General features: G+C 45.7%; 2 protein-coding genes across 11 annotated transcripts in view; one reads left to right on the plus strand and one right to left on the minus strand.

The window, feature by feature from the left end:
- Nucleotides 1-1,130: 1,130 nt before the first annotated feature.
- NUCB1 (nucleobindin 1) lies at nt 1,131-22,372 on the minus strand. Of its 3 annotated transcripts, none has more exons than XM_061592176.1 (13): nt 22,283-22,372; nt 21,122-21,241; nt 18,968-19,075; nt 17,994-18,126; nt 16,620-16,723; nt 13,436-13,621; nt 13,247-13,337; nt 10,355-10,413; nt 8,774-8,866; nt 6,412-6,501; nt 3,776-3,946; nt 2,794-2,908; nt 1,131-1,880 (listed from the first exon to the last, which is right to left on the minus strand). In XM_061592176.1, exons 2-13 carry the CDS (start codon nt 21,227-21,229, stop codon nt 1,759-1,761), a joined length of 1,380 nt encoding a protein of 459 aa, XP_061448160.1. In that variant the 5' UTR covers nt 21,230-21,241; nt 22,283-22,372; the 3' UTR covers nt 1,131-1,758. The 3 variants fall into 3 exon arrangements, with proteins under 3 accessions (XP_061448160.1, XP_061448158.1, XP_061448159.1); XM_061592174.1 differs by having other exon boundaries at nt 22,240-22,339; XM_061592175.1 differs by lacking the exon at nt 22,283-22,372 and adding an exon at nt 22,156-22,243.
- Nucleotides 22,226-22,693, plus strand: part of TULP2 (TUB like protein 2) — a 38,751-nt gene continuing 38,283 nt past the window's right edge. For 3 of the 8 annotated variants that reach the window (XM_061592165.1, XM_061592164.1, XM_061592167.1), the window contains exon 1: nt 22,229-22,626. The gene's annotated coding sequence lies outside the window, so the exon portion shown is untranslated. Of the gene's footprint in view, nt 22,627-22,693 lie in introns of all 8 variants that reach the window. The other 5 variants (XM_061592166.1, XM_061592169.1, XM_061592172.1 and 2 more) reach the window with 4 other exon arrangements.

The following is a 22,693-nucleotide window of genomic DNA, read 5'->3' on the forward strand; positions in this document are numbered from 1 at the left end:
AGAGTGACACTATAGGAAACCATATGCTTGTTAAACATTCCTAAAGTAATCTTGTTATTTCCTAGTGTTATCAAATAAATACTTTTATTGGTTTACCAAAAGCCTGATCCTTGGCTGGGGATATACAGACCAGGAGGGAGGGCAGGGTAATTACCAAGGCTGAAGGGAAACTGTATCTAATGGTGGCAGGGTGAAGGAAGATAGTGTAACATCATCAAGTATCCAGAGCAACCCAGGATTGTATGCTTTATAGACAAAGATACGGAGGGATTGTGGACAGCAAGGGCACTCAGACACAAAGTAACAAGCCATAGGGAGACTAAGGCGAAGTCTCTAGCAGTACTGTTTACAGGGAGTGGCAGCTGGTGCTGCCTAGCAGTGGGATCTTGAGAGATCTGAGCTAGAGCGGAGAAAAAATAAAAATGACGATCCTGACTAGTGGTGTCCTGAAGTGGTGCCTAGTGAAAGGCGGTAGCCACAAGCAGGTGGGAACCTGACAGATGGAGCCAAAGGTGGGATCATCACAGGGAGCTCTGTGTGCATGCAAGAATATGGGGGTGGCCAGACCCACTGCTGGCACATGGCCCCCCAAAGGGTCAGCCGAGGGTGTATGCAGGGCCTCAGAGAAGCTAGCCACACCTGTTCTAAAGTGTCCACACTATAAATATTGTTATATTGAAGGTCTGTCTTCCGCCATGAAGTAGTACATAATTTTAGTCTTGTGTCCTGTTCTTCTGAGTAAACTTTAAACATTGTTGCATGTTCATATTCTATTTTGTTTTCTATGTAATCATTAGTTGCATACTTAGTTCCTTATTTCTCCCTTTCCCCAAGATCCATTCATGTATAATGTGATGCTGATTTCTGTTTGGTATTATGATGCTCCTATGTTTTGTAAACTGGAATGCGTTCACTGTTCTTCTGTTGATGTATTTACAGTAAGTCATTCTAAACAGATTCTAGCCTCTCACGTCCTGTTTGGTCACCGCTCTCTCACCTGTTGGGAGAAATTAAAAACCTCCTTTTCACTGAACAAACTGGGACCTACTTCCCAGAAAACATGAACTGGAAGAGGAGCCGCTGCAGAAGGAAGTGAGAGAATCCAAAAGAAAGCCACACAGAAAGGCCACCAAGGTGTTCAACAGCTTTATTAAATAGAAGGACCCAAATTATTTTTAAAAAAGGTGCAATACTGCAATCCCATTATAAAGGAACAACGTTTTGGAACGGGGGCAGAGAGTACAATACTGAAGTTAGTGGGAGACCCTGTTTATTTTCTCATATGCATCCAGGAGCCTAAGAAAGAATTACCACAGACAACCAATGTGGGTATGGTGCTCATCTCTCGCTTCATTTCTTCTCCCTCCCTCTGTTCTTCTTAAATGGCAAACACACCTCCATCTCCCTCCCTCCTTAGAGCCCCTAAGGGCTCTCTCAGAGGCTCATTTGGGCTGGAGAGAAGCAGAGAACCCTGATCAATAAAAAAGAGCAGGGTTTTGTTTTGTTTTTTAAAATACACATCTCCCATAATTCTTTTCTCTCTCACAACTGGAAGAGGAATGGGTAGAGAGAGGTTTAGGGGTGGGACTTCCATTAAGACTCCTCCTACTGTTCTCTGCAATAGAAGAAATTTTCCTGCCTGCCCCCTTTGCCCACAATCCTGGGGAAAGCTTGGATTCAGGTGCCCCAAGTACTGGGGGCAGGGGAGAGAGAAGATGAAAATGTAACCCTTAACCCACCCAACCAAACCCCAACCCATCAGTGTTCTGGATCTGCAGGATAGTGCTGGTTCTGGAGAGGTTCCACTTGTTTCTGCTGGGGATCATGTTCCAGCACTGCGGGGGCTCCAGGATGAGAGTCAGGTGGAGGAGGTGCCTGGTCTGGGGAAAAAGGAGTGTCAAGCTGCTGTGGTGGCATCAATAGGGCTTCACTTGCCTGGCATCACTTGCCTCCTAAAAGCCCAGGAATCCTGCCCCTACTTTCGCTTGCCCCACCACATACGCCCAATACACAGGTTTAGACAATTGCACTTGCCATGATGCCACCCTCTGGACAGCATGATGAAGCAACCAGCCTTCCTCCCAAATTTGAAACTGCAGTAGGGGATCATCCTGGCAGTTATGTGGGGACACCTTTGCCCCCTCCCCTGCATCAAAGTTGGGGAGAAGGCTGGAGGTGGGTGGCATCTGAGTAGGAAAGGCATCCAGACTGCCATTGCTGAACAGGACCAAACCAGCAAACCTCCCACAGCTTTCCTGCTAACGGGGAAGAGCCAAAGCTCAGTAACAGAGCATCTGCCTTGCATGCAGAAGGTCCCAGCATTTGCACGCTGGGCTGGGACTGTCTTCCATCTGAATCTTTGGAGAGCTGCTGCCAGTCAGTGTCAACTGTATTGAGCTAGGTCAACCAGTGGTCTGGCTTTGTATTAGTTTTATTTCACTTATATCCCACCTTTTCCCCAAGGAACTCACAATGGCATACATGGCTCTCCCCCTCCGCATTTCATCCTCACAACCACCCTGTGTGGTAGGTTCGGCCAAGCGATAGTGAATGACCCAAGGTCACCCAGTGAGCTATGTGGCTTTGAACCCTGGTCTCCCAGGTCTTAGTCCAACACTTAACCACTACACCACACAACTTCCTATGTTTGGACAGATAAAAACTACACTTTAAGAGGCAGCTAAAAATGCACTGATAGGCCCTTTCAAGAAATCCCAAATGCCAACCACTTCTCCCTCAGAACAGACTAGATGCCATTATCCTCCCAGAGAACCCAGGAGATCTGGCTCTTACCTCCTGGGGCTGCATGAGGTGGTTGGGCTTGAAATCTCAGCTCACCCCCAGGTCCGACTTGGGGTGGCTGCTCAGGCTGCTGTTGGGCTTTTCTCTGTTCCATTTGGAGCACAACCTGTAAGGAATGAGAAACTGAGCAGGTATACATACACATACAGCCAGTTCTACCCTCTGACTATCCACCTGGTCTGAACCAGCCACGATCTGACATTAGGCAATGGGCATTCTACACCACCCACTTAGAATTTTCTCATTGTCATTTATGCATCCCACCCTCTGGCTGTATATTGGAGCTAACAAAAAAGAACCAGATAGCAAGACTCCACCAGGCAATGGGCATGTTAAACTTGGTGAGAAGACTTAAAGGAAGGGATTGCCTATAAAGAGATCATAATGGAACCGGTCTGAGCTTCACCAGCACATGGGGATTAGCTTTCCATTGTCTCAAGAAACCTATTGGGGTCTGAATTCTAGTAGTGGCTGGGCCAGGACCACCACCCCCATCATATGCAGCTATTTCTCATGGAAATAGAGGCATATTTTAATTCTTAGCAACTCTGTTCAAGTTTCACCTACCATTTTCTCCCCTCCCCCCCCCTTTTTTTTTTACAAACTTTGTAAAAAAAAAGGGAAAAAAAGGAAGCTCTTCAACACCCTTTATCCAATTTGGGGAAATAATTCAGTTTACTTTAGCAAATTCATATTTGCATTAATGCACAGGCAAACTGCAAGCCCTACTTACAGCTATTCAAAGCCTCAAAACTTCAAAATGCAATTGCATCCTGAAAATTGTATGCATGTATGGACCTTTCCTGCCAAGAATTTCTCCCATCTTCTTGCAGAGGATATAGCTGGAACTGCACACTTTGCACTACATCAAAGTCCTTTCCCTCACTCGGTTAATCTGGCCACCAGCAGGGGCTTCCCCACCTTTGACTGCTATGCCACCCAGCTACAAACTGCCCCATCTGATGCTTCATACCTGCTGAAATTCCTTCTTTTGAGCATTGAGCTCCACCTGCCGCTGTTGAAGTTCTTGATGCTGCTGGCGGAGCTGCTCTGCTTGCCGGCCTAACTCCTCCTGCTGGGCCGCCAGCTCTGCCTCAAAGCGCTGGAGCTCTGCTTCTGAGTAGATCTGTAGTTCTTCTACAGTCTGGATGGGGGAAGAAGTGAGAAATGGAATGGCTTGACAGGTGCAAGGTTACTGAACCTGTTTTAGCTACTGGAGCTCTTTTATGTCTCTGATATGGGCTTGTTCAGTGTACAAGAACTTCAAAGGTGGTGGTGGAGATTGTAATAGGATCATGACCCTCACTGTAGATTTTAAACTCATCTTACAAGATACTAGGACCCTCCGTGGTGCAGAGTGGTAAGCGGCGGTAACTCACGGCCGGAGTTCGATTCCAATGGAAGGAGGAAGTCAAATCTCTGGTAAAAGGGGTGGAGGTCCACTCAGCCTTCCATCCATCCGTGGTTGGTAAAATGAGTACCTGGCATATGCTGGGGGGTAAAGAAAGGCCAGGGAAGGAACTGGCAATCCCACCCCATATATACGGTCTGCCTAGTAAACGTCGCAAGACGTCACCCTAAGAGTCGGAAATGACTCGCACTATAAGTGCGGGGACACCTTTACCTTTTTACAAGATACTGAGGCTTATGTTCCCAAGGCTTGGAGCAAGCTCCCACTGAGTGTACAGTTAGTTCTTAAAAGGTTGTTACTGCAAAAAATGAAAGGCTGGGAAGATCTTTGCTCTCCCAATAACAAAAACAGCAAAATTAAATTAAGGGGTAAGCATTGGAAACAGCCACATTGGTGGCACACAAGGTGATGGGTAAGAACTCATTACACATAAACAAGGTTATGTACTATGTGTATAAGGACTATCGTATATACCGGGGTGGGGAACCTGTGGCCCTCCAGATACTGTTGAACTTCAATTACTATCAGCCTCCGCAAACATGGCCAAAGGTCAGGGATTATGGGAGCTGTAGTCCAAGAGCATCTGGAAGGCATTCTAGTCTTCAGAGAGAGTGTGCTGTTACTTACATAGCCAAAAGGGCTCCACCTACACAGAGGGAGGTGTTTGCAGGCTTGGAGGAACCGTGAGGCTTCCAAGAAATACAAAAAAAAAAATCATGAAGAAACATCCCAGTGATGGCTGACTGTACTCAGCAGCTACAGAATCCTGACCAGAATGTTGGGGGGGGGGGAGAAAAAATGAGGAGGACGAATGGAAAATGGAACTGAATGGCTGGAATTCTGAATAAAAAGTACTCCACGCTGCAATATTTTGTTGGAGGTTCCACTTGTTAAAGAGTTCTAAATAGAAAGAGTTACACTTCCTGAAAGACCGAGAGACGATGTGTCTGATGAAGTGTAGGCTTAAGATTGTAATGGGATTCCAGTTGGAACATCCCTCAGTGCCGGCTTTGTAAGTGGCTATGTTTTATTTATAAAAATATTTCTATACCGCCCCCTCACAAAACATCAGGTGGGTATACAGCAAAAGAAGAAGAAAAAAACCTTTAAAAGCAGCACAGAACAATCATAATAATGACTGGCTGCTCAAGAACATTTTGAAAACAACTGTATTAGCCTGTCAGCATAGAGAGAGGGGGGGGGGGAGAGGGGGAGGGAGATATGCCTGAAAGCCAAAAGCGAGTTCCACTGCATGGGATCAGCAACACTAAATGCCTGGGTTCTGGTTGAGGCCAGGGCCTCTAAGAGACAGACAGAAAGAGCCTGGAGGTTGAGAAAGCACAGGGTCACTGAAGACAGTCACGTAAAAGTCAGCTGTTTTAGTCTCCTATCAGATACACCCAAAAAGTTATTTTCTTGACTCAGAGGTGTCTCGCTAAGGCTGCAATCCAATACACACTTACCTGGAAGTAAGTCCCATGGAACCCAATGGAGCTTACTTCTGACATGTATTGCACTGCAACCTTAGTCAAAATTCCCAAAGTATAGTGAAGGCATCACATCAGAGCGAATAGGTATCTTAATAAACAATTACGTACAATTTAAGCCAAGCCTCTTGGCTCAACAGTATTAGCTTGCCTGAAGCAGAGAAAAACGGTTTGCTTTTAGAAACGTTGCATGCATGCTCCAGCCCGTGCAGCAAGCAATGACTTGGAAAATCTCTCATGACTCAGCCACAGGCAGCAATCTAATTCAGAGGGAGTGTTGGACTGGTCTGCTACTGGCCCGCAGGGATGGGGGAAGAGACCTTATTCAGCCACATGGGCAACCTTACATCATGTCAGTAGGAAGTGTGGCCGGAGGGACTATGCAGGTATCTCCTACCTTTGTGCAGTAGGCTACATTCCAATTATACACAAACATACACAGACTGTATATATCTTCAGACAAGCAACAGGCATAATCACAGCTCAAGGGCAAAGTCTAGCTAGGGAAAACACTGGGAGGAAGGTGTGGAGCAGGCCTAGTGAGGCATGGGGCTGGTAGAGTCGCAGGGGCCAGACAGAGAGATGTGAAGGATTGTCTTTGGTGCCTGAGGCTCCCCACTTCTTGGTCTACTATCTGCTCCTAGCGACGTGCTTTCCTGACCCTTGTGCCATCCAGAATCTTGCTTCGTCTGCCAGTTTCCCCTCACGTACCTCCCATCCATTCACTTCATTAAATTCTTTCTTCTGCGTGGATTTGAGGAACTCATCCAGGGTCACCAGACGGTCCTTGTTCAGATCAACCTGCAGGAAGATAAGAAGCTGTGAATTGACCATAGAAATCTTCCCAATCCTTTAATCCTTCAATAGACCTCTTGCCATTTTAATCCCTTTCTCCCTTTCTGACATTTTCCCTGCCATGTCTGTTGGCACTTGAGAAATCTGGAGCAAATGAATTATGGATCCTCCACCTTCTCTATTGACTTTGGATTGGTATGCAATGGCAGAGCACATTCATATTGGCGGCAAAATCCAACATCCTAGCTTTCAATTTCTTAAAAAATAAAAATTGAGCAAGTTTCTAGCTCTTATAGTTATGAAACAGCTTTCAAAGTATATTAATTATATACTATACACTGTATTTTTGCACCCACAACAAAAAGTACAATAAAAACCTAATGGTACAACAGGCCCTAATTTAAATCAGCACAGAATTACCATTAAACAAACCACTACTAACAGGGCAATAAAATCTATAAAAACGAAGAGCAAATGCACAATGCCTAATCCATAACACAAACAAACCACCCTGCCCCAAACTGGCCTTTTCTAAAAAGGAAGGCTTTGACCTGCCCTTGGAAGGAGGGAAGGATCCATACAAACCTCCCAGGGGAGGGAATTACATATGACATAATTGTCTCATTGTTGCAGCCCAACTCCAGGTTTTCCCACTTTCTGATGTGGGTCATTAAGTACAGCAGCTATCACCAACCCGGTGCCCTTCAGATGTTTAGGACTACAACTCCCATCACCCCAGCCAGCACATCTGGAGGGCACCAGGTTGGTGATGGGTGTGCTAATTAATGACCCACCTCACTTCAGATGGTGGGAAAACCTGGAATGCAGCCACAACAATGAGCCAATTATGTCAAGGTAAAGCACACTGCAAAAACCAAGCTTCCCCCAACCTTAAGACCTCAGATGGAGGAGGGCCCCAGGTTGGAGACAGCTCCGGTAATCTAATCTGAAAGGTAACAAGGCCTGGATGGCATCAGCTAACATGAACGATTTGTGGAGAGGTATCACAAGCCAAGAGGTTGTGTGTTCTGTGTAGGAGGGCGGGGAGAGAGAAGGGGAACTGAACAAAGTTTCCCGGAACAGCCAGAAAATACAGAGGCTCTGCCACCCACTTATTTCCTGAAGTCTCTCTCGCTCTCTCTAGCCTCACAGAGGAAAGAAAATATGGCCTGGCCCTTTCTACCACAGCCAACTGAAAGCACATTGATCATGGAAAGCAATTAAATGGGGAGGAAGGATGCAGCTCCATCCTCCCTTCTGCGCTCTGCCCCAGTTGCACGCTGCTCTAGTTATTGGCTGCTGATGGATTCTGTGCCTGCTGTACATCAGCGGAGATAAGTGACGCCGTTTCCTCCCTTCATTCCATGTTATTCCAGCCCAGCCTGATACCCACTAGAGGTTGCTGGACTCTAACTCCCATTGGCCCCAGCCAGCAACGTCAACAGTCAGGGATGACTGGAGTTGTAGTCCCCATCCTTGTTCTACCCTCTTTCATTACTCACCCTCACCCACCAATTTTGGGATTTTTTGCAAATCTTTTTACTAAGATGAGCCTCCTTTGATGTCCCAGATAAGCATTGTAAATGAACAATAATAACATATGTGAAGGCAATATCATTTATCTCAATAATCCTGACAACAGCCCTGTGAGGTAGGGCCAGCATGGATACTGTAGACAATGGGGCTGGCTGAGAGACATTAAGCCAGTATTCTCCCACTTGGTGCCCTCCTGATATTGCTGGACTATAACTCCCATCATCCCTGACCACTGACCGTGCTTGCTGAAGCTGATGGGAGTTGGGAATCAAAAAAATCTGGAGGGTAACAGATTAAGAAAAAGTGGCATTAAGCTCTCCCACAGCAAATTCAGGCTGTAAGAGATCTGAACTCAGGAGCTCACTCTATTAGCTACGATGCCAGCTCTCTGGATCATTTTACCACCATCACCCTTCAAAAACAAGCCAGAGAGCCAGTGCGATGTAGTGGTTAGAGTGGCGGATTGGGACTTGGGAGACCAGGATTCAAATCCTCACTTGGCCATGATGAAGCTCATTGGGTGACCTTGGGCCAGTCACTGTCTCACAGCCTAACCCACCCAACAGGGTTGTTGTGAGGATAAAATAAATAGGGAAAGTGTGCACACCACCTCGAAAAAAGGTGGGATATAAATGCAGTAAGTATATAACCTTGTCCCATATCTGGACCTTCGTGTCCATGTCTGCTCCAGTCATTGGGGGGGATGCCATAATCACACACATCCCACTCCCTACATGCTTACATTTTTCATGACATGTTCCCGCATGCGCAGCCGCTCCTCTTCCATTTCTAACATGTCATCCTCTTCGTTACGGGGGTCGTAGACTTTCTCCAGCTGCAATGTGGGGAAGAAGGGCAGGATCAAAGCCAGAGACACTATTGTTGCTCAACTCCCTTCTGTACTCTACAGGAACTCCCTCCCCCACAAAAAAGTCAGAAGGCCCTGAATCTCAGTCATACAGGAAGCTGCCTCATACCCAGTCTGACCATCAGCCCATCTTGCTCAAGAGTGTCTGAACTGGCCGGTCAATGGCTCTCTGGGGTTTCAGGCAGGGGGTCTACCCAGCCCTACCTGAAGATCCCACAAACTCAACCTCTTTTGCATGGAAAGCGTGTGCTTCACCACTGTGCTAAAGGCGTTCCCCAGAGGGGAAGGCTGCTTCCCAAGGCTGTCCACAGGCACTATAAGCCAACCCACATCACCCAAACCAGATGGGGAACCTGCGGCCTTCCACATATTGTGAGACTCTGATCAGTCTCAGTCACCACAGCCAACGGTCAGGGGATGATGGGGGAGATCATTCCTTGACAACTGGGCCATAGCTCAGTGGTAGAGCACTTCCTTTGCATGTAAAAGTTCCTGGGTTCAGTCCCTGGCATCTCCAGGAAGGGTTGAACAAGAGCCCCTTGCTTGAAACCATGGAGAGCTACTGCCAGTCAGTGTAGGCAATGCTGAGCTGGATGGACCAATAGTCTGACTGGATATAAAGCAGCATCCTATGTTCCTAGTCCACCAACACCTGGAGGGCCACAGGTTCCCCATCCCTGCCCTAAACAGAGCTATCTTGCCTCAAGCCGGGAACCACTACTTTCTTGGTGGAGTTAACTTTCCTCAGGCCAGGAATGAATGTTTGCTTTGTGGAAGGCCCTGTGTTTGCACCCTGTCCTTGGTAGACACAAGATGTTCTGCTCCATCTAAACTCGTCTTCCACTAGCAATGAGCTCTGAAGAAACCCACTAAGCCTTCCACTCACCCACCACCTCATGCTTCTACAAAGCCCTGCCCACAATGACATTGTCACAGAACAGGCAAGACTTTCAGACATTGTAGCCAGGCCTGTACCAAAGCTGTGACACAGAAAGCCCCTGCCCACACTGCAGCGACACCATGACCTCGCATCGCAGCTGGAAAGCATGGAGAACTACTGCCTACTTGAGCATGGCCTCAAATGATGCACCTTGGACTCTGTGCCATCCCTTGCTTGCGTTGTTTACTAAATGAACTTGTTCACTATGTGAAGGGCCTAGTTTTTATGAGGTGATAAACCTGTTTCAGGGCAGTGCCGCAGTACACTGCAGGGGCATGCTCATATGCTTGAACACTCCTCTATACAGGGAAAGCCTCCTTGTAAACAGAAAACAAAGTGTCAGGGAGACAGGTTCTAGTCTAGACATCCGACCAACATGCTAGTTTTCTACATGCAATGAGTTTATGTTTTTTGTATGGAAGAGCATTGATGCATGCGAGCCCCTTCCCATCTGTAGTCTGAAATGGCATAGCCTGGGTACAGGTTTATTAATGAGAATCAGGCAGAGAACTTACCTCCTTGGTGAAGAGAGCCTCTAACTCCTGCTCATCTAGAACTCCATCACTATTTGTGTCTGGAAAAGGTAAGAAATAAGGGAAGGTTGAGTTTAAGTCTATCTCTCAGCCCCAGTCCCCAAAAACACAATATGGAAGAGCCAGTGGCCTGGTTTGCATGTCATGGTAAGCCACAGTTTGTCTTAAATCATGGTTCAATCATAAATGTGTGCTTACACATACACACCCTATGACTCGTTATGTCACCCAAACCTGGACCATGGTTTGTTTGAAGCAAACAAACCATGAGCAGTGAGCCAGAAATAAACCAAGAACCAACCTTGGGCTATTTGGCTTACTAATGGTTCATTTGAAACAAACAAACCACAGTCCACGTTTGGACATCATGTCAAGCCACGATTATAACCCAGCCCTATTCTTTTGAAATTGTTTTTACTGATTGTAATGTAGTTCTACATTGCTGTAATCTGCCCTGGGGCCTTATGGTGAAGGGTAAGAAATCAAATACATTTAAATAATAATTAGGTTTGTTTCAGCCACACTAGGAAGGGTGGGGAGAGGAGGAAGAAGCTGCGTGGGGATGGTGGGGGGAGAACATTCATGATTAAAACATAGCTTGAGACAAACTGTGGTTTATCATGACATGTGAACCAGGCCAGTGTGGTATAGTGGTTAGAATGTCAGACATAGGGCTGGAAAGGCCCCGGTTCAAACCCTCAACTCAACCATGAAGCTCAATGGATTGCCTTGAGCCAGTTTCTAACTCTCAGCCTAATCTACCTCACAGGATTGTTGTGGGAATAAAAGAGGGGCAGGAAGAGAACTCTGCATGTCACCTTGAACTCCTTGGAGGAAAGGTGGGATATAAAAGTAATTAAACATTACAATCACAGAGAGCTGGGAAGCAAGTGGTTACCTTTTAGAACACACATAAAAGGTTTTATCTTTTGTGCTCCCGAAGTTTCTTCCTTCCTGTCGTGGCAGCATGTTGCAATCAGCGTCTAAACTGTCTTTCAACCCTACCCAATATGCTGAAATAGAGATTGCCAACTGCACAGGCAATGAATCTTATATAGCCTGTTAAAAAAAAAAAAAAGCACTTGCCTATTTTACCAGCTAAAGCATGTTTAGGGGTTGAGATGTCTTAGGAACTAGAAACATTTTATTTGTGTATTTTAACTGATTGTTGCTTCATGTTACAAATAAACAATACATTCTTGTGTGGTTGACATAATCTAATGTGCTCTGATCTGGGTAGATTCTAAACTAATATGCCTCCTCTCACATCCATTGCCTTGAGTTTTTCAGCTAAACTAATGGACAGATATGATTGTCAACCCTATAGGGAGTTAGGCAGGCAAACATTAGGAGCTGGCAGAGTGGTAAATCAGTACCCCAGTGAGATCTACCCCACAAGATACTTACAGATTCCTTCTGTTCTGCTAATTCAGTAGGGGACGCCAGCTTTATATTTGTTGGGAAGGTTAGGGGTAGGCTTCATCCCATAGACACCCTATAATTTAATTCTTGTGTGGTGAAAGAGAGGGACAAGATCTTTTTGAGAGACCCCGTCTTATGTCACAATTACTAACCTTGCAGGAATGTTGTAAAGATGAGTTAATGTATTCAAAGCACACTGACTGTTACATAAATGGGTATTGTTATTGAAGGGATCTGAGAGTTAGAGGAAAGTTCAGTTTTTAGCTATCAGACTAGCATATGGGGACATATGTCCCTCTTACGAGTCTTCAATATGAAATTTTAAAATTATATTTGCTCTTTCTGAACCCTCATAGTGGGGATGGACAAAGCTGAGATATATAAACATAAGAGCTGCAGGGTACAGTCCATTATGAGGATAGCAAAACCTTTTGATTGATTACAAAGGTGTCCCTGACTAAGTAGACAGCATTTAAAAAAAAAATCTGGTCACTGTTTCTAGCAGAAATGCTCAGAAAAATCATCACAGAACAGAACAGGCATTCCATCCCCTTCTCTCACTACAAGTTGGAAATACCTCTTCTAACATGGCACCTTCTGCAATATGTGAACACGCATCTTCTTAAAAACAAAAACATGAATACTTTTTTCTTCAGGGCTATTGCTTTATTCACATGCAAAATGTATGCAGATTTAATCAATTGGCTGATTAAAAAATCCATTAACCATCATAAGATTGATCATCAAAGATTCCTTTTATCTAGTGACATCATATATCAATGCCTCTGTACAGTTTCCTGAGGGGTAATCATATTAGTGTCTTGCAGCAAGAAATTTTATAGCATCTTAAAAGACTAACACATTTATTACAGCGTAAGCTAGAGGTAGCCAATGTGGTGCCCTCTAGAGGTTTTGGACTAACACTCTCATCGTTCCTCAGCCAGCACAACCAATGGGAGTTATAGTTCAAAACATTTAGAGAGCACCAGGCTGGGAAAGTCAGGCATGAACTTTTGTGAGCTGTAGTCCAGTTAAAACAGAAGCGTGCAGCAAGATCCTCAATTCTCAGGAATGTTTGTGTATATATGCATAGGTATATGTGTATAAATGCACACATGAAATGCAGATAACTACAGACAGACAGTGATAATTACATAATTGACAATGATAATCACAAAAACAGTTGTCGTTAACACAGACATTCTGGCATAAGTAAGCCTGTTCTCCCTTCCAACAGACGGACAGACGCACGCACGCACACACACAGAGTTTATATCTGCTGCCCGGTTAAAAGAGTTAAATCAACCAAAAAGATACCACTGATTAATCTTCTGATCAACCTGATTAATTGATGAAACATTGCAGCCATCTGTTATTGTAAGCTTGCAACTAGAGCTCTTCTCAAAGAAGTGACTAAAGACAGAAATGAAGAACACCCTTCACCCCCCTCACCGTGTAATTTGAAGAAAGTCTTAGGGTTGAACTCATTGGGATCCAAGCCGTCAGTCTCCTGCCAGACCTCCTTGAGTTGATCGCGGCTGCCCTGTGTTGGGATTACACATCAGGCGATCAGGACGAGCCAAAATAAAGATCTCCATCGTGTCCTCTGTAAGAATCCAAGAAAGGAAGAGGTTCCCTTACCGGGACGTTGACCTTGGGGTGCTCCTTGTGCTTCTTCTTGAGCTCCTCAAAATGTGCCTCCTCCTCTCGACGCTTCTCCTCATCCAGAGATTTCAAGTACTCCCGGCGCTCATGCTCCTTCATCATCTCGTAACGCTTGAACTCCTCGTGGTGAGCAGCATCGTAGTTCTCCAGGTCCTTAGTTGCCTGTGAGGTGAACAGAGAGACAGATGCTGTCATGAGTGGCAAAAGGGTAGTGAGGAGAAACATTCCCTACTTTAACTAAGGATGCTCCAAGATTTCAGTCAGTCCACACTTTTTAAGCTAAGTCACACAATTTGCCATTCCCAGAGAAATACACAATCTTAGGCTGCATTTATTCAGACATGGGGCTTATTGCATTAGTTTAATGGATTAAAATGGTAGTGCTTCTGTCCTGATTTCCAAAATTCCTTTCTCACTACAGCATCTGTTGTGTGAAGGAACCATGGCTTTTTTGGCCAATATACCAGCATTTTGCATAACTGTCTTTCACACGGCTGCAATGAACAGGCAACTTGTTTTCACCCCTCATCCATTATAAACGTGCGCACTGTAGTTCCCTCATAATTTACTGCTTGAGTTAGTGTCTGGACACAGGGGTGTGTGGGGGAAAAAGAGGAAGGGAATGCTGCTACCCATGTCTATGCCAGAATACTGGCACAATTTTCACTAGGCCAAAATCTGAAATGCACCTAAAGGGCGGAAATGCACTGCATGCCAGGATGCCTGTCACGTGAGCCAGCTGCAGCTAGCACAAAGCTCCCACGATCTTCCAGGTTCCCAGGCTTGCAAACAGATTATTTCTGGTATTATTTATCATGAAGTTAGCGCTAAACTTCCACTAGATTTCCAGAACTAGCTTTTACGTCATGTGAAAGGTCAAATATAATGCACAAATTACCAGGTAAAAAATTGTCAGAATAACAGGATAAAGTGCAGTGCGAAAGCAGTCCTAGCACAGCTATCCTTTAATCTTTGCCTTCCTCTGAATTCTTTTGCTCAAAGTACCTATACGAGTATGCGGATTTTAGGATGTGCATGCAAAAACAAGTATTTTAAAGGGTAAAATGTGTTCAAAGATAATGCAAATCTGTGTGGTCTTTAAATCGCAGATTGACTGGGAAACCAGATGGAACAGGCTATGCAAAACTGGCATGGACTGGAAAAAAGACTGCTCTGTCTATCCCTAACTCTATCCCACACGTTTCTACTCGCCTCCCCCAGAGTCCTGTAGACTCTTTTGCTCATAGTTGTGTCTGCTCTGTTCCACTAGACATCAGTGATCTACTAAGGCAGGGATGCTCACCAGATGCAGATTCCAAGAGAGTTCCTGTAGAGCACAGTGGCTAAGCAACCAAGTTATGAATCAAAAGGTTCCAAGTTCAAATCTCATCTCTGCCATCAACTCACCTGGCAGGTCACTCACTCAGGCCCTGCCCCTCTATCTTCTGCACATGAATGGTATCGACCTACCCTACAGGGCTGTTGTACTTCTATCTTACAAGGACTGCAATGTAAACAGCTTTGAACCTCGAAAAATGCTATATGCAGACGCTGACAGTCCCACTCACTATCTTCCCAGCAGCAAGCATTTCACCAGTGCAAAACAAGGCCACCTCTTGAAGCTCCAGGGAGGGGAAAAAGGGTTATCTGTACAGTTACTCTGAACTTTGAAGGTGCTCAGAGGCACAGTATAATGATGGAAGATGATCCCTGCCCCAGCTACAAGCGCCTCAGCAGGCCAGCACAAAATCAAGCTGGAAAGGAGGAGAGATCACTCCTGCAGTTGTGCTGGGCTGCTGAGGCCCACTGAGCACCTCTCGGTTCCAGCACAGTTGCAAGCATGGATCTGGAGGAAAGGGCGGGAGGGGCAGGAATAGTCTCTCACCTCATGCAGAGTTGCAACACAGGACCAGGGACATGATTACGGGGCAGCCTCTTTGTGACTGCAAGTTTTTGGTTGGCTACCAAAGCCAGGCAAAGTACGTGTGCCTCCGGCTATATAAAAAAGTTTTAAGAGTTGTGCGCAAAGGAAAAAAATCCACCCAGCCCAGCTCATCACAATAGGAAGCAGCAGGTAGCAAAAATATTCACCTTCTATGCAACCTTGCAGCCCAAATCTGCGCAGGTTTATGTAAAAGTCCATCCAACCAAGTTTGTTCCTAAATAGAGGTGCATAAGATTGCAGACCCCAAAGGCTGCTCAGGATTTGGGTCTTGCAGCCCTGCCCCACTTGATCTCAGACCTGCCATCCCCACCTCCTTGAGAATGCAAGCAGAACAAACTGGATGCATATTAAAATTTGGATGTGGTGTGCTTACTAAACATACCCATGAGAGACACACACACAAAACCAGTGTTGAGCATCCTTGTCTTTCTTTACAGGAAACAAGCCCAAACCACATTTGTCTTGTAGAAAAGCAGGCAGAATATTGTGGAGCATCAAGAGAGAAAATCTTACCTCCTAGAACAAAGTGTGCCTGAGAATCATTATCTTAGCAGACTGCTGAACTGAATCCTCACAACATGCAATTACCTCCAACTCAATTTCCAAAGAATTGCTCCTTCTGTGGCTGTTTTCCCATGAGCATAAGGAAAGGGGGGGACCTCACTTGAATATCATGAGGAGAAAGACATACTCAGTTGATACTACACTGAATACAAGAACGTTAGCAAATAGACCATCTAGTTTCATAGGCAGAGTTGATCCATTGCTCCAGACTCTGTCGCAGTGACTATTTAATAGCGGCTTGATCTGCAGCAATTAGCGAGTGAAGCTTCTCACACCACTGGAACGAAATGTGATTACCTGCTAATTGTTAGAGATCACATAGCTGTTGAAAGGCACAGCAGCCACAGAGGCTGGTTGACAAGCTGGCAATCCAAACTCCTGCTGTCACCCAGAATATTTTCTCATGCAAACATGAATCAGGCAGATGTGCACGTTTTCGCACATTCTGTTGCACTGCACAAGTATGCTGTGCAGAAGGATGGGCAAGGGGAAGGGTTTTCCTGGGACACAGGAATGTGATTCAGCTGCAGCGACCGAGTCTCTCTATGCACATCTGAAGCATGAGCAAACACCAGGGGAATCCGCCCACCAATCAGACAAGACAGCCTCATCGACTTTCAAAAGGAAACAAGCAAGAAAGATCAGACGTACAGCTTGAATAAGCAACTCCAAGTCCCGGGCTTCAAACGTATGCTGGTTTTGAGGGTCTAGGTGCTCGAACTGCTTCAGCATGGCCAGGTGATCGAGCTGTACATCTGGGGAAAAGCAATTTGGAGGAAAGGTTAAGGAAGCAGTTCCACATCTGAAGCTTACGGAGGATGGATCTAAGTCATGGATGGGGAGCAGATGGACTACAACTCCCATCAGCTCCAGCCAATATGGCCAAAAGTTAGGGATGATGGGAGTTTTATTTCATTTATTTATTATTTGATTTATATCCCGCCCTTCCTCCCAGCAGTCAGCAGAGTTGCAGTTAGGGAATACGTGGAGGGCTGCAGATTCCCCTCCTTGACTTAAGCAAATGGCTATTACAATAACTAAAATGGAACTTCCAGATGCTTTGTATCTTGGATTACTAGATCCTGGTGACAACAGAAGGTGGGTCTGTCTCTATGAAGCCCTGCTCATGAGCACCCCAAGGGCGGGGGGGGGGGCAGGTTGGCTGCTATTAGAGGCAGAGGGCCAGAGTAGAATTTGGACCACAAGACAGGTGTTAGGGTCTTATCTAAAGAAGCCCAAATTGCAAGTGGAACCAATAAATAAGTGAAACAGGCTGTCAAGAAGCATTAATCCATGATCAGGTGTAATAAGGGACCACAGACTGTTCTGTCCAGCAGTATGTATACATACATGCAATTCTGAGTTATCTGTCAGAAGTAAACGCTGAACTGGTCCTGAACCCATTATGCTAGAATCCAAGTCTAAACCAAACTCTATTTAACATACCACTCACATCAGTGACCAGGGCCGGTTCTAAAGGGCAGCCAGGTGGGGCACTGGCCCAACGGCCCCTGGGGCTACAGGGGGCCCCTCAGCCGCCCCTCCACTCTCCTTCCATGATCCATGGCCCCCCCACGTCCCCCCACCTACTTGTCTGCTGTCTTTTACCATTGCCCTTAACGAAGATGGTGGCTGAGGTTTTCCTAAGGTCCTGAAGCCCCTGCCGCCATCTTCGTTGATGGCAGGGATGCGTGCGCGTAGCACGCACGTGTGCCATCAACAAATATGGTAGCGGAGGCATCATCCCCTTAGGGAAACCGCGGCCGCCATCTTCGTTAAGGGCAATGGTAAAGGACAGCAGACAGGTAGGTGGGGGGGCCCCGCACACACACATGCCGGGGCCTAGGACAAGCTGATGCCCAAGGACCCCGGCATTCCTGGAGCCGGCCCTGTCAGTGACAGTACCATTCAACAGTGATGATCCCAAAACCACAAGCCAGGACCCCTGGCTTCCAGCATCCCCTATTCCTATTCGTATAACCCCTCCAGGAGCCCTTCCCTCAACCCATTTTTCTCCAAACTCACTTTGTTCCATGGTTGCATCCATCTTGGCCTTCAGAAGCATCCGGAGCCGGGATACCTCCTGACGCTTCAGTTCATCAAGTTTGGTGCGGACATGGTGGCTGACAAAGTCCAGCTCTTTGCTGAGTTTTCCACTCTGAAAGAGCAAAAGATAGCAGAAATTTTCCTTATTTATATTTCATCCAGACCTATTTGCCAAAGAACCCAATATACCACATCTGTCACATCTTCACCACAATTCTATGAGGTAGGTTGAGTGACAGCAATTGGCCCGGAGTCATCGAAGTACGCAGTGGGATTTAAAGCCAGGTCATCCCAGTCTAAATTCAGCACTGCAGACACTACAGTATATTGACTCTATTGTAAGTGCACACCATTCCTTGCTGTTTCGCTTTAAGCCAGCCAGCCACAAATAAAACACTTGTACCCTCCAATCGGTAGTGGAAAACTAGCAGTATTTTGTATATTTATCAATTTATTTTAATTTCTAAATCACCTTTCTTCCAGATAAGATTCCTGGAACAGTGTAGAACAAAATAAGATAAAAATATACAGTGACAAAAACTAAAAAAACTCATGACAACAGCTATAACGATAAAGCAAACCAGAAACAAATGTAAGCCTTTTAAAACGCCTAGGCAAACAAGAAATCCTTAACTTGAACAAAAGAAAAAAAGAAAAAGAATCGCAATGCTGGCACCAGTTGAGCCTCTCTAGGGAGTGTGTTCCAAACTTAGGAAGCCACCACCAAAAAAGGTCCTCTTCCTCATGAAAGCCTAATGCACTTCAGCAAGTGAAAAGGTCCCACACGCAGCTTTATGTGCATCCATCACCACAACAAAATCCAAGTCCAGCTCCCAGGAAAGCCATATTTTACTGTTAACAAAACTGAAACCCTCAGGATGCTGGTTAAAGAGGAGAAGCTGCTGTTGCAAGCACACTGAATCACACAGTGCCCCAAAGGTAGCCTCGTTCACCTTGATGTCCTCAGCATTGGCCGCTTGGAGCTTTTCCCGGAAGTGTCCATCCGTTTCCAATACGTTGATCACTTCTTGGAGGTAGCGGTGATAATACAGGCCTGTGTCCTGTGCAGAAGCAAAAGCAAAGAGTCAGGCCAACCATCAGGGGAAGGGATGTCGTTCGGGATAAAGCACGTGTTTTGCATGCAGGTCATCAGATTCAGACCATGGTGTCTCCAAGGATGAGAAAGGCCCCTGCCTGAGACCTGGGAGAACTGCTGCCTCAGACCACACACAATTCAGCATAAGCAACCTTCATATGCTAACCATCATCATTATCTATAAACAAGTGGGACCTGCAACAAAATGCTGCAGTGTGAAGTGGTCCTGTTTCAGTTTTCAAGTCTGCTAGCCAAACCTTCTGTCAGGATACTCCATTCCATTATCACACACACCATCCACCAATCAGTAGGCCCACTGAGCATGCCCAGCCTTCTTTGGGGGTCTCCTGCTCTTTCAGATTTCCCCCCTCCAGCAAGACCATATAACGGTAATCTTCCAGCAATAAAACCACAAAAGAAAACAGAGAAGCTTTGCATTTTCACTTAACGCACCCAAAATTCCATCTGAATCCTATATTAACTTGAACTTTTAACTACATCTTGATTTAAAAGTGATCTACTTTGCCTTATGATTAACCAGAACATTATAAGAGATAAACCTCCATATCTGAGTCTGTATTACATATACTTGGGTAGTGACCAGATAACACGGGAAGACATCATTTACCTCACCCCTGAATTGCTCATTTCATAACCCCTCTTCATCTCCTACAGTTTATAATATTTGTGGTGTTTTTCGATACACCACTGCATTCTAGATTAATCAAACAAAAACATAAGTAACTCTGAACAGAGAACATGTCAAGTAAAAAACAGCTATGCATCAATGTAATGTGTTCTGGTAATGGCTCGTGGTGCTTCAAATACAATGCACACAAAGAACAGCACGGGCTGCTCCTGAATTTACAAAGGGCTGAATCAGGAATAAAAGTAAATAGTCTAAAATGGTAGGAGATCCGCTACCAGATCTAAGTTCTGCAAACCAAGAGATAAGATGATGATAATAACACCACTATTACACAACAGGACATTGTCCAAAAATAAAAAAAGATTCTTAGGATTCAAAGTACTTCTTTCAAAGAAAGATTCTACAGTCTTTGGCAAGCCAATAAGCAGCTCATCTGTTCCTAACATGGTACAGAATGTTGACCAGGTTATAAAACAACAATCAGATACCATTAGCCTTATGGATTAATATTGCCTTTCTAATTAAAAAAAATATGTGTTGTTCCAGCACAGGCATGCATGGATCAGAGATAAGCATGGATCACAGAGATAAGTCCTCTCCTTTCCTGTCTATTTGAAATATGGGGGTGAGGAGAAGCTGAATCTTCTAAGGGTCCCTTCAGCACCATTACTGGAGCCATCAATCATCCGGGTGCCCCACGGTCAGAAAAATATAGGGCTTATCCCAGAGTTTTATGGCAGAATGAATGACCCCTGTGTTCAAGAAGGCCTGTCTGGCACCTTTTTAGCTCCCACAGTCTTTAGCCTAGGCCTTGTGGATCACCACAGCTTCCTAAAACCAAACTTTGGTTCACACAACGATTGGGTCTGCTCCTTTTGTACGGCACCCAAGAAATAAGTCCAAAATTAACACAGACGATGGGAGTTACAGAACAAAAGATCGGGCATGCTGACTTAAGTCTTTGACCAGAATTTCCACAGCTGTAGCACTGTGGTGAGGAATCCTACCCCAGATGAAGTCATGCAACTCTTAAATCTACAGGTGCCACCTCATCATCTGGGCATGGCAACCCTAGGTTCCAGCCTGAGCTTGCATTCCCTAACAGGCAGGGAGCTGTCCAAAGCCCACTATCACAAAGTGGGAAGAGGCCATAGCTCATTGGTAGAGCACATGCTTAGCATGCAAAAGGTCCCAGGTTCAGTCCCTAGCAACCTCTAGGTAGGGCTGGGAGAGACTCTGGTCTAAAACCTTAGAAAACCACTGACAGTTGGGGTGTGGCAATACTGAGTTAGATGGGCCTAACTCAATGTAAGGCTGCCTCCCACGTTCCAGAGGGCAAAGTACAGGAAGTACAGCACTTACTGGTGGCTCTGGGGGAGTCTCCACTTCTTGCTTCTCCTTGGGGCGTTCAATAGGCACACAGGTTGCCAGCCCTACAAGGGCAGCGCTCATGAGCCACGTTAGATGCATCGCCTTCTTTGCCTGTCATCCGCAGAGAGAACATAAAAGGAAAAAGGAATGAGAAAGAGCTGGATTTTGGCTTGGAATAGAATTTAAATCCAAGACTCCAGTTGAGGAGGAAACATAATCAAGGAGAATAGGAAGGTCTAAGGCAGATACATAAAGGAAGCGCTGGGGCCAAAATGATCCTATGGAAGCCAGGGACCACTACATTTAGGATAGGTCAGAGCTTCCATGGCACAACGAAAGGTATGGCAAGAGCAATGGTTTCTCCACACCTCCAAAAAAAGAAGAATGTAAAAGTCCAGGCATGGGCAAGTTTACCCAACATGACAAAGGCAAATCTCCTTTGGTAGGAAGAACAATATATAAACTGAATGAACAAATAAAGCCACAGCCTGGGGGTTGACCAGCACGATTGTCAGTGCCAAGGCTCAGTACAGCACTTGAGAAGAATAAAAAACAGGTGCTCTGAAGCATGTACAAAGCAGTCCCTCACTTTCTAAGCCCCTAGACATAGATAGGGTCGGGGGGTGGCAGCCGGGTTTCCAGGTCAAAGATCACCGCTGTCAAGAAAGCTCGAGCCCCAACATTTTTACAAACCAAAAACGTTTCCCAAGTAATACTCAATATCTAAGAGGGGAGGGGGACTAGGGCGAGATCAGCATGAGCGAGAAGCTGTATCTTTTGACCTGGAAACCTCGACCCTCATACCAGAGATGTCAGGAGAGGGGAGGGTTGGCTTAGCGGTGAGCGAAATATACTCTAGACACGGTCAGAGGGCCCTTTTCATCTTTTTTATGATATTACTTTAAAGCTGCAGTGCTATAAGCCCTGGCCTTCCCAAACAGGTCACGGGGCTTGGTCCTAGCACAGAAATAAAGACCCGCGACTCTCACACAAAGGTCCCGGGGCTGACCCTTCACGTGACCCACCTGAGTCCAAAGCAGCCTGCGGCGGAACGTTCTACCACCTTCTCAAGCCCGCTTCCTCTATCTCCCCAAGCCCCGCCCCTATACCTGCATAACCAGCCACGCCTCTCTTATCCAATCTCGGACTTGCCCGCTACGCCACTTTCACTTCATCACGTCCGGCGCTGCATGCTGCGTCATGCCCCTCTTTTGCTTGGAAGGCCCCACCGTCGCCTCTCTTGGTACAGTATATTTGTATTTGCGTAAGGAATCCACCCGCCCTCTTTTTCCTTGAGGAACGCCTCCTTCCTTTACGAGAGCTTTCTAGAGAGGATGTGTAAGGGATGACGTTAGAGGATAATTAAAGACACAATTCGAGGACAAATTTGGTTGGAATGCCAAGAACCAGCAGGGGTCACAATGCGATATACTAAGGCAAAGGTATTCCTGAACATGGACAGAATGTTTTAAAAAACATAAGTACTACAGTTAAAGGTATAAAACCACTTTATGGGCGGTAGTCCATAAAAGATTGTGCTACAGTAAAATTGTAAGATACAAG

Source organism: Rhineura floridana, chromosome 11 (genome assembly GCF_030035675.1).
Source record: "Rhineura floridana isolate rRhiFlo1 chromosome 11, rRhiFlo1.hap2, whole genome shotgun sequence".
Classification (NCBI taxonomy): Eukaryota; Metazoa; Chordata; class Lepidosauria; order Squamata; family Rhineuridae; genus Rhineura; species Rhineura floridana.